The sequence below is a fragment of the Aythya ferina genome (genome assembly GCF_964211825.1).
Source record: "Aythya ferina genome assembly, chromosome: 2".
NCBI lineage: Eukaryota > Metazoa > Chordata > Aves > Anseriformes > Anatidae > Aythya > Aythya ferina.
The window spans coordinates 1,036,934-1,051,955 of record NC_140297.1 but is presented as its reverse complement, the minus strand read 5'-3'; the positions used below and the strand labels follow the sequence as shown (position 1 = coordinate 1,051,955).

Sequence of the window (15,022 nt, the reverse complement as noted above, 5' to 3'; positions counted from 1 at the left end):
ACTGCGTATTCAGACTGTTTGCGTACTTTTAATACCAGCTTCAGGTTGTAAAAGTGGTCGTTTGTAGCCTGGGCTGGTAGCGTGGGTGACCAGCTTGTGTGCAGCTGGGGACAGCCTCCACCCAGCGGTGCTCGTGGCAGGTCGATGCACTTCAGCTATTCAGACAAACACTTCATCTAAAGAAAACTTTCATTTTGTCTGATCTCCTAGGTAGCAAGAGATCCAAGCCAGCTGTCTGTTATCAAAGCCAGGACAATGCACCCTCCCCTACCAAGGGCTCTGCAAGTGTAAAATGAAAGCAAAGAGCCAACCAAATGCTACTCAAGACATGGCGTTCGATTCTTCTGCTCCTTTGGGAACCTAAAGTTGAGCTTAACGTCTCATTTTAATGTGGCCAGCTGAGTGTTTTGGTTTGGAGAGGCCCTCTCCTGAAGGTGAGCCCAGCACACGTGTGCGACGTGCCTCCGCGCTGCCTTGGCAGGACGATGAGCAGGTGAAGTGCTTTCCTTTAACGTTTGGCTTCCTTGGGAGATGAGCTTCCCGAAAATCAGGTCAAATCAAACACGCGCTGCCATCAAAACAACTCCCAGCAGTGGAAGGTTTTGATTTTTATGCCTCTGAAGGTCAGCTCCTCTGGAGCAATCAGATTCACTTTAGGTAACCGAGCGCAAGTGTGAGAGCACCCGGGCAGCCCGCGGGCCGGGGCTCCTCCCCTCCATATTCTAAATTGCTTAAAACCAAAAACCCTGTCAAGATGTTGTAACTACATAATCCTCATCAGAATCACAAGATGGTATTTGCATCTGGCCGGTGGATCAAAGGATTGTTTTTATATAAACAAATTTCAGGCAGCATTTGCTAAACCCCATAATCTGAAGCGAGCGGGCAGCGCCGATACAACCCCTAATCCCCGGGGGTGGCTGGGCACGGTGCGCACGGCAGCGTAACCACAGCTCCACGCGTTCCCACCAGCCGTGCTGGAGCACCCAGGGGATTTTGGAGGCCCAAAGGACACCAAAGACAGCGGGCAGGCTGCGGACACGACCCCTTCGGCTCCATGCTTCAGCAGCTTGCTGCTCCTTTGGGTGTGTAGACGTGGTTGGATGCAGCTTGTCAGAGAGCTTGGATAAAAGACATGGGTGGGAACAAACCTGGTGATAAAACCGTGCAGCAGGCAGTCAAAACTAGCTGGAAACTCTGAAATAAGTAGCTTAGGCTGTTTCAGTTCAGACATTTAAATATTCTGCCTCCAAACAGCTTCAGAGCAGGCGTCAAGCTCATCTCCCGCAGTCGGAAGGCGGCTCACGGCTCAGCTTGCCTGACGGCATTCCCGTAGGATGGAAGCACTCGGATCACATTTCCAAGCTTCCCCTTCTAACCATCAGAATTAAAGACAATTTGACTTTAAAGGCAACCAGGGCTCGCTGGGTTCTGTGTTTCTGGGACGCCAGGGCATTGAGAAGCACACTGCTGGGCGCGTTGGCAGACGCAGGGCTGTGCCGACGGGTCAGGCATCCACAGGCAGCAGGGCAGGAACACAAATCCTGCTCTGCCCTGCTCCTTCTCCTCCCCTCTCCTCTCCTCCTGCAGTAGGAAGCTGGAAAGTCTCACCAGCTGGAGGACCACCAGCTGCCTGCGATGGTGTTCGATCCCAGGTGGCAAGCGGGGCTGGCTAGCTGAACTCGATCACCCCGGAGATCCTACAGTCTGTGCAAAACGACTGCCCTAAAAAAAATCCAATCATCCTGCTCTGTCAGCTAACCCAGCCAGATCAATTCCAGCACTTTATTTCAGAGAGCATTGAAAACATGTCAAGAACACTTCAGCTTAGCAAGATGATGCCCAAGGCTCCCTGCTCCTCGAGGGAGCCAACCCAGGGTGCGGGCGGCTTTGTAGGACTGCTCAGGAGCATGCAGAGGGGCAGCGCCTGGCTTTTCGGGACTGCCTGCACACTTTGGGTACAAAGTACCCGACAGAAACCCTCTGCAAGGGGGCACGGGCAGGTTAAAGAGCTCAGCCCACGCTCAGTGCTTGCTGTTGTACAAAGATTCACGCTTGCAAAAGCAAGGCCTGCAGTCCCCTGCAAGAGGAGCTCACTCCTGCTGCGGAAAGGGAAACGACAGGAGGGGAGCGCTGCGGTTTGGCTCCAGCTTCCAGGCTCTGGGGATGTGATTTGTTCCTGCACCACGAGGATGCTCAGCTCGGTTCAGCTCAGCTCAGGCCTGCTGCTCAGCGGGGTCAGGCCGGCAGCACCGCGCAGCGCCAGCAGAGCCATCTCGTGGCGAGAAGCCCCAGCGTTGACCGCCCGTGGCTAATCCAGAGGCCTTCCTCCAGCGCTCGCACCCTGCCCAGGATTTGCTTTCCTCTAAAAATCACCTCTGAATTAGGGAGCTGGGTGAGCACAGGCCGTGCACGTCTGCATCGACGTGCTCAAGGCCACGAGCAGCTACGGCGCGGACCCAGCTTCGTCCCCAGCTACATGATGAAGCTGTGCAGAAACACGGTGTGGGTCCTCACCCGAAATACATCCCACAGGAGCGCTGCTGCCCTATGAAAACTCTTACAGAGTTGCTTTTGCCTCTCAGCTGGCACTCACTCCCACCCAAAGATGCAAATCCCTCACTTTAGGTAAACCCAATGGAGAGCTGCCCTCGTGTCCATCTGGAAACTGCTCCGGGACTTCGGTGGGAAGCTCCACAGCATCCCCTGAATTCCTGGGGGCAAAACCTTGGACTTGGAGCTGGTGAGGGAAGCTTGCTGCAAACAGCACAAAGCCCTGCATGCACCCATAGCAATCCTTCAGCATTACGTAAAGACCACAATATCCTAAGAGGATTGCCCCAGAATTCACCAAGTTATGATGCCCAGCCAGGTGCCAGAAGGAATAAAACCCTTTCCAGTGATACTTGAGAAATTAATTATCGTTAAAGCTTCACCTAGGACACATTTAGCTGACAACTGCTCATCACCTTTTCCTCCTCTTTACCTCTCTGCACTTGGAGTTTACTGGTCTAAGCTGGGGCCCATCTGACCATTAGATTTGCCTGATCTTGCTCCTGAGTTCAGAAAAGAGTGAAAAAAAAATCCTGGAGCAGTGATGGAAGAGCTGGAGCCCGCCAGGACGCGTGATGAAACCTCTTCTGACTGGGGAGAGGCAACGTCAGTACCGAGGCCGTGCTGTCGGACCACATTTGTGCCTTTCAGCAGAAATAAACCAACAGGCAGGGGCTGCAGAGCCCGATCCACGACCGCTGCTCCTCTCCCCGAGGAGAGCAGGGCGCTGTGCAGCCCGGAGGCAGAAGCCTCGTGCCCAACGCCCCCAGGAGCTGCAGCAGAGGGCGGCTTCCCCTCTGCAAAGCCTCACCTGTTTTACAGCCCCAGTAAGAACCAGGACATCGAGCTTCGTGATTTTTTTCTAAAAAGCATTTATAAACGTGGCAGAAATCTCTCCGAAGAAACAGGGATCCTGAGCGCTTCGGGGAAAACCAGATGAGACAAATTGAGACGTAACAGGATCAGATGCTCAGACTCACCTGCACTAAACAACCTTATCTCATCCCCTCCAAGCAAGCAAGCTCTCCGGTTCTGTTAGTTACGGTCTTGTTTTGATCTTGCCAGAGATTTAGATAATGCTCAGAATTGTTCTCCAGCTACCCCAAAAAAGGGAGAAACCGATCCCCAGACCGGGAACACAGATGCAGGAACTGCAGCCCCCCCCCTCCTGCCAAGCAAGGAGAAACAAGTCCTGCTCTCACATCTTTGCCTCCGTTCTGCCCAGGACCTGGCAGTCTGCTCCAGGGCAGCTCAGCAAGTTTTAATTACTGAGCAAGCCCAAAAGGCCTCGTTACACCTGCTCCTGGAGTCTGAAATTATTTGAAACACCGAGTCCCGATGGTACTGGTCAAGGGATGCACATCTGGGGGGACCTAAAATCTGAAGCTGGTAATACAATGATTTTAACAGCAACTGGAAAATTTTGGTGCTGAGATAGCCCAGAACCTGCAACTTAAAGAATAAGGAATTGTTTTAAAATATCCTTAAACCCCATGCAAAAATGTTAACAAGTCTTCATGTTTCTGCGACGCTGAGCTACAAAATAGCTGTCATTAGAGTTCCTATAATTGAGTAGGATAACACGCATCTGAATAGACCAAAGCTCCAAGTTTTACAATCTCTGCCCACTTCCTTCCTTCCTAATTGTTTGTTACCGTTTAATGAACTATGCTAGCACAGGAAAATTCTAAATTATATTTTTCTGTACTAGGGGGCACCTGACTCACTTCTAAACAATGCAAATAAGTGCCTTAAAACAGAACAGAAATTCCCTTTGTGTAAATCCCCACTCCATACTCCTGGAGGTCTTATTTATTCTGACGGGTGATCATTACAGTTCTCTGTACATCCCACCTTCAGCAGCATTAGTGAGCAGGAAGATTAAGGCAAAAAAAAATTTCTTCTGAAAGAAATCACCAGGTTACCTCTTTAGGAGCAATCTTTTTTTCTTTCCTTTTTTTTTTTTTTTTTTTTTTCTTTTAACATGGCAGAGATCAAGGGAAAAATAAATGGAAGTCAAAGCACTACACGTCAAAGGTAACTAATTTCAGGTGAAGGGGGAAAAATTGTTGAGAAATAAACAGTGGAGGACCCCTTACATCTCACTGTTCTTTTTATCCAGCCAGGGAAGTATCTGTTAAAACCTCTCCTTTTCCTAAGTAGTTTCTGACAAGGTTACTAACACCAGGAAATAGCAACTGGGCCAGTAAGTGTTGAGAACCAGCAGATACACCACCACATTTCACTGTATATACAGGAGCAGCACGTACATGGCAGCAAGGAATCAAAACGAGCAGCCCCTCGGATCAGTGGGCAGAAGCAGCTGTAGCTGTTAAGCACTCGAGGCTGAAGCTCCCAGCAGCAGGGGCCTCGTGAAGATGCCGACCTGCAGACCACAGCAGCAACAACAGCTTTATGCCTTCATAAAGAAGGCAAAACATGCCTTTATTTCCATCTTTATGCCTTGGACCTGCTGTTATCTGGAGTGGCAGTTTCCAAACCTTGCCCTATTCTCATTTTTGAGATGGACAGGACTGTAAACGTAGCTACAGTGCAGCACTCACACACTTCGGGCAGTGCTTTCCCCGAGAAGCCCCAGGCAGCCCACAAAGCATTCATCTAAGTAAGAGCATCTTCTGCCGAGTAGGAGCAATCGCTTCTTTTGCTTGCTGAAGAGCCGAACAGAAGGCAGAGCAGAAGAAGAGACAAATTTGATCTCAGTTCCTTGCTCTTAAAATAAACTGTTCGGACTAAAACCAGCAACACATCGAAGTCCTGCTTCAGTGGGCCTAGCAGTAACACAATAAGCAAAATTGTTCTGCGATGCCACGCGGGGAAGCTTTTTGTTCTGTACCAAGACACTTACGTTCCACCTGATTGCTGTCTGCATGGGCTTTGCCTTTTGGTTCCTGGCTCCCAGCTTTTGCATCGTCATCATCCAGCAGAGGAACATAGTCTGTTTTGTTTACTGTTTCTCCGACCACATCGTCAAACTTCTCTGCTTCCAGAGTGGCAATGAAGTCCCTTTTCACTTCTTCCTCGATCTCGGGCGGTGGCTCGGTCAGAGCGTCCGCGAGACTGAGATTGTGATCCAAGTCAGCCATGTTTTAGCACCTCTGCGACCTACAGAGCCATTTGGGGGAGAAGAAAAAGAAACAAGCATGTTTTAGTAAGAGACCTCTTAACTGTGCTCAGTTTTGCTGATGATATCTAACGCACGAAGTCACGGCCACCTCAGTGCTCTCCAATTCCCAGATGTTTCCAAACCCCCACCACACTCCGGAGGCAAACAAACAAACCAGATCACCCGAACCATGTCATGCTCAGGCAGTAAAACCTACCACGTGATGTTTTATCAGAACCTTAAAAAAAAAAAAAAAAAATACCTGGCCAGCACAAACACAATCTTATATTGATTGGTGCCCTGCCCCAGATCTGCGAGTTAATTACATATCCCCAGCAGCAGGAAGAGAAGTGACGCAAGCGAATTTAGTTCTTGGGCTGGACTCCACCCAGCCTCCCCTATGGAGATTAGGATTTTACATAATCTCTGATGTATACTTCAGGGATGCTTCTGATCCCGTAGATAGGGTCCAGCTGGGCGGTTCTGTCCTCAGCAAACCTTGCTAATGCTGCAAACCCAATCGAGCCCTGGGATTTGTGCTGGAAGGTGAAGTTTCAACGATGTTTACGCAGAAAAAAATGTAGTGGAGAATAGACATCCACATCACGCACAAAGCTATAAATTGGGAACACGAAGGAGAAAGACTCACCATCTTCCTTTTCCTCCCCAATTTATATCTCAGCTTCCATTTAAGCTCCTCTCACTACACAGAAGATGTACCTAACCCAATTCAACTGCTCTGCAGCAAAGGCGTTCAGGTTGACATGAGAAATACACCCATAAACAATTATATACACCCATAATTAATTATTTTTTCAGATTTCATCCTTATGAAGCTCTTAGCAAAGACCCAACAGAAGCTGAAGCAAATCTGAAGCCGTACAAAGAAGAGAAGCCCACCGCTCCTGCCTGGCACAAGGCACATTTCTGAACTTCCTCGCAGGCCAGCTGTGCACACGCAGTGCTCCCGGCATACCAGAGGAATGAAAAGCTCCATTCTTGTATTTTAGCCTTCAGCAGAAACCGTCAGGTTGTGAAAGGCAGAGACCAACGGGCCATTAGCATCTGAAGCAGCATACTTACAACTCCTACTACAGGAACTCCGCTTCCTTGAGTTTTTGTCTATGCTTGGAAGAGCAAAGCAAGATGATGCCAAGCACAACAATGCTCCTTAGGTGCACAACCAGCGTTGAGAACCTCTACCAGCATGGAGATCCTCTCTAAGAGAAAGATGCCCTCTGCTTCAGGAGCCCAGCAAGGCGAGGCAGGAGCGCCCCATTCATCAATACGGGACAAGGACAGGAAGGGAGGCTTGGGAAGGAAGGTTTGGAGCTCCAACAACAACAAATTCACCTGAACAACAGGATGAGGAGGAGCTCAGCTCAAGCGGTTCATCATTTTATGGCCAGTTCCCAACACATGGGATGGGACCACGGAGCCAGGTCGGGACCAGAGGCAGTGGGGCCGCAGAACGGCGCCCGGGCAGCCACACACAAAGGCAATTTGTGTGCTGCTAACGAAGGGCTGACCCATGCAGCCACTACGCTGCTCTCCGGGGTCACTGCATAATGCTGGGGTGGCAGAACACAGCCCCCTTGTTCCAGCACAAAGGCTCCTACTCCTTGGACTACGGGAAATTCTTCATCAGCATTATACGGCCGCTGACATACCTACGGGCTCGAGCTGGGCAAGGCAACGCTCGGCATTCTTTGCAGACAATGGTTTTCCACTGATACTGGTTAAAACCTCTTCTTTCTTCCCTTCAAAGGTCAAACTTCAAGCCGGGTCAGACTCCAAGCAGCAGCTGCTGTTCTGTGGGTCAGGTAACGGCACCGAGGAGTTACCGCTTACCGCGAACCCGGAGGTGAAAGGTTTGGAGCTCTCAGCCCTTCATGCAGGGCCCCAGCTGAAGGGGTTATTGCTATCAAGACCAGCCGTATTTTTTATTTTTATTTTTTTTTTTACACAAACAGAAGTCTCAGAACAGGATTTAGGCTCGACTTGCTCTTTCAGATGGAGGTTTGAGACGCACCGTCCTACCCCCTCGTGCTTCCAACTGAAACAGTGGCTTTGAGATCAGCATCTCAGAGAAAGTTTGATGCTAGGAGCATTTCAGCCTTTTCTTCTGAAAGTTTCAGTTCACACAGAGAAGGAACCAATATTAAAAATTTTCAGCAAGCTGCTTCATGATGCCAGTAGGAAATGCAAGGATCAAGGCTGAGGTGAGGAACTCGCTGCAGAACAGCCAGCAACCCGGGGAGACGACACGCAGAGGCTGCACGGACACAGCGGGCTCCAGGAGAGGACTCCAGCTCCTGCCCTTCACGGCAGGCAGGTTTACAACGTGGAGGTGGCATTTAGGAAAACCTCTCTTTTTAACCTTGCCCCAAATGGGCGATGACAGTCAGTGAACCAAGCTCCCAGCTCACACCACTCACACGTTCGCTTCGGATTAAACCTTCCTGCTATTTTGGTTTCGAGCACAGGAGGGGCCTTTTAGCAGCGTTTCCTCCTGACAGCTTAATTTAGGGGCTGTCCAAGCAGCAAGACATCTCCCATCCTCCCACTCCGATGGAAACTATTAGCCAACTGCTCCACAGAGGAGCCCTGTAACATTTAGCACCCCCTCCCCTGCACCATCCGAACCGAGCGGGCGTCCAGAGCCAGCAGCAGACCGCACGTGGCCACGTACTGCCATAATCACTGCTTTGCAGTCAGAGAAAGCTCCTAAGCAATACCTTGATGGCCCAGAAATTACCTTGGTCTTGCTCCACTGAGATATTCCATCATCGTTCCTCTAAGCCTAAGCAATTGCGCACCAATTAACATAGCAAACTCCTCCAAGGCGCCACGGGAACGCGTTGGGGAAGCCAGCAGGAGTTACTAAACCCGAGCCAGTGCTGATCCCACCCAGATCGTCCTCTGGCACCCAAATATTCCATCCCAAGCCGCTGCTAGATTTGCATCCTGCAGTTTTTGTTCCTGATTAAAAGAAAAAAGCGGCACCGTAATGAACAGCTGCCATGAAGCAGCATTGACAACGTCTCCGTTTCAGACCCACGTAGGACTGGGACATGAAAGCAATCTAGTTTCTGGGGAAAAATAAATAATAATGAGGTTACGCAGGCTTATCAGCAGGACATTTCCTTGCCTATATTTAACTTAATAAGGAATGCAGAAACGACATAAAAAAAATCAATGCAACTAATAACAGCCACGCTGAGTTTTGCAGCAAACAGAGAATCCGTCTCCCCGGCACATAAAGCACCCAGCTCATGGCTAGGGCAGGAGGGTAATGACGCTGCACAAATTCTGCACAAGGGTAGAAGAAAACTGACAAAATAACCAGGTGTCGCCCAGCTTAGGAAGACAGATGCTTTCTGCACCACGTTCATCCACAGAGAAGAGCTGGCTGTGCACAGGAGGCGTTCGGGAGCATCCACCAAGACACGATGCGCTGGGCGTTACGCGGCTGGGCGAGCCAGGCACACAGAGGAGCACTAGGAACGAGAATTCTGACATCAACTTACAGGATGAAAGGGAAAACCGAGCAGTGACGGCTTCAGAAGGCAGCAGTTAACAAAATATTCAATAATTCTTCATCTGCAAGACAGCTGCTGCGCTCCTGATGCCTGCTAAGTGGCACGGGGAGTAAGGAGCGATGGTGTAACCGCAGCCTGAGTGACTCAAGGTCTGCATCTCTTGGAGGGCCTCAGAGGACTGCCAGGGTCAAGCAGGCGCCGTGCTCGGGGGCAAGGTGTGGGAAGGAGCAGACTGTGGTGCCGGTGGCCCCATAGGGTCAGCTGTATGGCAGAGGAGGAAGGGAGCTTTCCGGTAGCCAGGCGTTCTTCGATCTGTTCCAGGAAGTCTTCAAATTACTCCGCAGCAAATCAATTACGTTCCTTCTCCTCACTTCTGTTCCCAAAAATGGTTTGTTCAGGCCTCTTCGTGTTCCAGCAGCAGCTGGTCCGTTACAGCCAGTATCTGCCCCATCTGTTCTGCTTTGTGCTCGGAGTCTGTGTGCCCAGCGAGCAACCTATTCCTTTCCATACAAAGCCATCTCCTGGTAGCTGAGCCGAAAGCAGCAGCGCTGTTTCCCTCAGTTATCACAGAGCCCTGCCCTCCAGCTCCAGATATTTACCCAATTCTCAGCCCCCACCTGCAGCGAGCTCCTTTCCAGGAGCTCCTAGCAGCTCACATCAAGTCTGCCTGTTGTGAGGAGTGGGCTGCAGCCAGACCAAAACTCCTAGAAAGAAACCCAGCCGGCAATTCCACGCACGAGTTTTATTTTACGTACCCCAGCGGAGCAACTTTCAAGAACCATCGCCTCCTGCAGCCACCCTCCGCAGGCAGGAGGGACACAAACAGAGCTTGCATAAGCCGCCGCCTCTCAGCTTCCCATCTAGGGGAGAGTGGAATTTGTTTCCTGAACTTTGTGTTGCCATTTTGGAGCTGCTCGCGCTGCGCTGCGGCGTACGCGCCTCCGGGCACGCAGAGGCTGAGTTCAAATTTATGAGCGGTCTGACCCAGATTCCCTGCGTCTCGGCTGAGGATGGCGAAAGGGGAAGACAGGCACGTGGGTGCAGGGGATGCTGCCCCCCAAAAATGATACTTGAAGGCCTGGCTGATGGTTGAACAGAGCCGCAGCTGGCTCGAGGCGCTGGCTGAGTCCCCTCAGCCTTCTGGGGCATTAGGAGCAGTACCCCCAAAATGTGTTGCCCCCACCAAAGCAAAGCGGGAGCAGCTTTCATGGCAAAGAGGCAAGAGCATTTAAGTGTATCTAAGAGGAAAAAGAAACAAAGCAACTTTTCTCCTGGTTTTGTTTAGAGGAGACACCGGCACAGGGAGTTATTAGCAGGAATATCGTTTCACCAGATCCCCTCGCTCCTTTAAAATCAGCTCCCAGCCCCGTGCAGAACAGTCTCCGCCTGGCAGACGCAGACAGCTCGGTCATCGTGCCATTTCTCTCGTCCTCACCCAGCCTGTTCTTAGCTGAGGCTCTCAGGAGCACTTAGCGGCGGGCACTGAGGCAGAAGGGAACAGGGCAGCGGGGAGCAGAGAGATGCGAAGTCATCGTCCTTCGGCGCTGCGTTTGCAGGGAGTCACATGAAGAGGACGCCTGCATTTATCCTCCCAAAACGAGGGCGCCTCAACTGCTGACATTTTACATTTTGTGCACAGACACACCAAGTCTGTGACCTCTTTTTTTCCTTTTTTTTTAAGCACAAACTAAACCAAGGGGTTTTTTTTGTTTGTTTGTTTGCTTTCTCCCCAGTAAATTAAACGAGTTTGGATCTGGGCTTCATTTCTGGGGGTGTTCCAAGTTGCAGGACGTCACTCCGATTTCCCAGAGGCTCATTCTCAGAGGTAGGGAGATGCAGCTCCAGGAACCTTTAACCTTCAATGGAAGGGCATTAATTTCACAGAATCCCAGCCTGATTGGGGCTGGAGGCCCCGCGGGTCCCTCTGCTCCCAGTCAGAGCCCCCGGAGCTCCGACAGGGGGCAGGGGGAGCCTCCTGGGCTCCAGGCTGAGCAGCCCCAGCTCTCCCGGCCTCTCCTCGCAGCAGAGGGGCTCCGGGCCCTGCGGCATCTTCCCAGCCCCACACCGGGCTCTCCCCATCGCATCCATCAGGATTAGTGAGCGTGGTGTCGTACAGAACCACGCTGTCCTTTGGACAATACATAACGCAGCAAGAAAGCTTCTCGTTGCTCATACAACTCAGCAATTGCTTCCCTTCTTCACGAGGAAGAGCAGTGGCGAGTCCAGAGCAGGTAGATTTGGGGCATTTTGGGGGGCAGGTGTTGCTTTTAGGCCAGGACTGCCACACCACCAGGCAAAGCACTTGCACGATCACTTCCCTTCTCAGGACAACTTCATCAGCAGCTTCCTGGTTAAGGATATGAAACAGATGGAGAGTCTCAGCTTCCAAATCCATGCAGACAACAAATCCGAACATCTCTAATAATAATAATATTATTTTTGCAGGCTAGGAATGGGGGGCAGACGTGGGGGTACCCCAAAAACAGACCACAGGGGGCCGGGCACACTGCAAGGTAAGCCTAAGAAGCCCGGGCTGCTACAGAGCAGTGAGAGCCCCTGCGCTGCTCACCGATAACCAGGCGACAGCCGCAGAGGCTCGATGCAAATCTCAGCTCACTTCCAGCAGCAGATCGTGGCCGCGCGAGATAAGCGCAGTGCTTGAGCTGCTCGCTTCAGATAGGCTCAGCAAACCTGCAGTTCAGCTCGTCAGCGGGGTGTCAGGGAGGAGACAAAGCTTCGGCCACTGCTGCCTCCTCACGGCACGGCACGGCTCGCTCACAATCACTGCTCCTTCCTACGCCTGCTATCTCGCAATTCCTGAGGTTCTCGAAGCAATTCCTGAGGTTCTCGAAGCAATCCCCGAGGTTCTCGAGCTGTCTGCAGCCTGTTCAGCCGGGGATAACGGAACGTGCAAGCGAGGGGCTGCGCCAGACCCCAGCAGGTAACGAAGCTCCAAGCACTGCTGCTCTGCCTGGTCAGAGGAAGCCTGAGAAGAGGCAGGAACACGAGCAAAAACACCGACTGGAGTGAAAGCTTGGCTGGAAACCAGACGTGTACTTTGGGTAAGGAAAATAAAAGATTAAGTCAAAAATGGAAACGAGCCTAAGGAAGTGGAAGGGGTGGACAGAAGAGGAAAAAAATCAACACAAGAGGAGTGAGACATCGGTCAGCTCCCCATTTCATGAAATTTCATGAAACGGGCACGGCGAGGTCTGTAATAAATGATGAGCAACCAGCAGAGCAGAAGGGAAACCACTGCAGCGAGGCCACTGGACTGCAGCAGGGAAAGGCACAGGAACAAAACGAGCTCCAGCTGAGCGCTGCTGTTTGTTTTGTTTTTCAAGTGTCCTACCTACAACTTGTATAAACTGCAGCTTCACAGTTTCAGAGTTGGCGGCTTAAAATAAGCGCAGTGCTTCCAGTTTCCTGCTGCCTCTGTAAGGATCTAAATAATCCCGGTTTTTATTCAGTAGTTCCGACCATTTCTCTGCAGTTGACAGCGAGGCATTATTTTTGCTGCTAATAGACTCTGCCCTTACACCTCGCTTCCACAACCAGGCTGGGCACAGGGCTGTAATGAACCTTTCTGCTCCAAAAGCTTGAAACATTTTCATCAACTACATTTCCTTGAAGCAAGCAGCCATAAAGCCAATAACGCTGCCTTCACCTTGTGCAACGATTCAGCCGGTGGGTGAATTAGCCAGGACAGACACCAGGCAGCCTCCCATCATTTGCATCTCTTCAGTAGCGTTGGAAAGATTCTCTCAGTTTTCTGGGGATTGGAGACAAATTCGGCTTTCTTCCTGCTTTTTAGACATTCATAGCCTGGAGAGCCTCCGTTTGATCAAAGGAGAGTGTCTGCAAAGCAAACTGGGCAGACGTCCTGGACTAGCCAGAGGAAAGCCACAAGCCAGCCTCCTCTTTCCACACCTCTACCTACCTGCTGTCAACATAAAAGCTACAATTAAGGCCAGCCTGAGAGCCGAGTCCGACATTTAGCCCAACTAAAGCCACGTCTCAGTTTAGAGCTGGACATTTACTGACATTAAACTCATCTGTCAACTGGCCCCAAGTCAACTGGGTTTAAGAAAGATTTTTTTTTTTCTTAAATGGATTTTAAAAGAAACCACAGGAACTGGGAGAAGTCCATGCCGTGGTGGCGATGGCAACAAGGACAATCCAACGCTACCTTCCTCAAGCACTTTTAAAGAGAAACTTTACGTTGCTTCAGGAAAAAGAGCACAATTTGTCTTTCCAAAGAGCACAGCGTGGAGCCTAACCAGCACAGGGATGAGGACACCAGCTTTCCATCTCCACACAGCAGCTACGTCTTCAACATCAGCCAGATCTGCAAAGCACGTCCGAGAAGTTACACAATCCACAAAGCATCAAGTAATGAAGCGCTCCCAAATGCAAATATAAAAGTCTCAGTGAGGCTGGCTGCTCTGAAGACCATTTTAGTAGCTACCAGGTATCAAGAGACCTGACGGAAGGACCACGTAAATTAAGCACTCCAAAAATCCCACCCACACGCCTCCTCGGAAAACCAAGCAGGCTGTTCCAGCCTCTGCAGGGCAAAAGCTGTGTGTTCTGGGAGGATTTTTGCCCAGAAACAAACCTTAACACCAGCAAGGACGGATCAGAGCATCGCTCAGCCTGTTCACCTTCGTGCGTGCATCCACAGCACTCCTCCAGGGGGATTGCAGTGCTCTGTCCTGCTCGTTTAAATAAAACCCGAGCTTTGCAGCAGCCGTAGGCACAGGCTTGTAGAGCGATGAGAAAGTTGGGTCGCCGGCATTGACCTTTGCTGTAATTCAGCGCAGGAATTGATCTGGTTATAGATTTTTAAAGAAGAGGTCTCTGGTGATGCAGCGCACGGCAATGAAGGCCAAAACCCCTCAGCAATCCCAGCCTCGCTCCCAGAGGCTGTCATCTGCTGCCCCCAGCCTGCCGATGGACGCAGCCCTCCAGGCTCTGCCTTCCAGACTCAGAGCGAGCAGCAGGGCGGGCAGGTGGCTCCGAAATGGTCACCTTCAGTGCAGGAACCCCCCGGGAGGCTCCTGGGGCTCAGCTCCAGGGCGAGGTGACCGTGAAGGAAGGCGATCCTGCCCGAGCAGCCCCGCCTGCAGGAGCAAATGCGATGCTCCCGGTCCTTACAGGAGCCCTGTGCACGCACAAACTGATGGCTGGAGCCAGATCTGTTATTAGCAGAGGGAAAAATGGTCAAACTCCAGGTTGGGGAAGGATCTCTGTACCCACTGGCAGGTGCTACGTGCATACCGTATGCCCCCTCCCCCTTGTCTGTTTGCCAATTAGGTAAAAGCAGGTTAAAAATAAAGCCTGAATTCAGCACTTATGCAAACTAAAATAATGAGCTGGAGTCAGATCTCCATCAAAGATGAACGTGGAAGGAATACCCAAATGACAGAGCACCAGTAAAAACCTGTTTGCACCTCTAAGTACCCATGCACACGAGTAGGGGCGCTCGGCTGCACAGCGCTTTGCCGTGGAAGGCTCAGGAGGCATCAGGAAGATAACAGCACGATTGGCTTTGCTAGGAGCAGAGACGAAGGCAGCTGGAAAGGAGAGTAGGAAAAGTCTCCTATGAAAGCCTAGGAAAAGAACAGGATGAGCCCAAAAGCACTTCCATTTTACATTTTGAAGGCAAGACTTAAAAGCAAAACGAAACAAGCTCCCCGGCCTCCCTGGGCACACGCACAGCTTGGGGAAGGATCCCCTTCCCCTTCCACCCCGCGTCCTGGGATGATGAAGGGCTGCAGACAGCCCTGCAGGAGTTCATCAG

At 51.1% G+C, this 15,022-nt stretch overlaps 1 protein-coding gene across 14 annotated transcripts in view; it reads right to left on the bottom strand.

Moving 5' to 3' along the window:
* The window catches only part of MAP4 (microtubule associated protein 4), a 143,145-nt gene that overhangs the window by 91,790 nt on the left and 36,333 nt on the right, over nt 1-15,022 (bottom strand). For 13 of the 14 annotated variants that reach the window (XM_084509085.1, XM_084509096.1, XM_084509087.1 and 10 more), the window contains exon 3: nt 5,420-5,676. In XM_084509085.1, coding sequence (XP_084365211.1) covers nt 5,420-5,657 — 238 coding nt within the window. In that variant the 5' untranslated portion in view covers nt 5,658-5,676. Of the gene's footprint in view, nt 1-5,419; nt 5,677-9,974; nt 10,022-15,022 lie in introns of those variants that run through there. The other variant, XM_084509091.1, reaches the window with a different exon arrangement.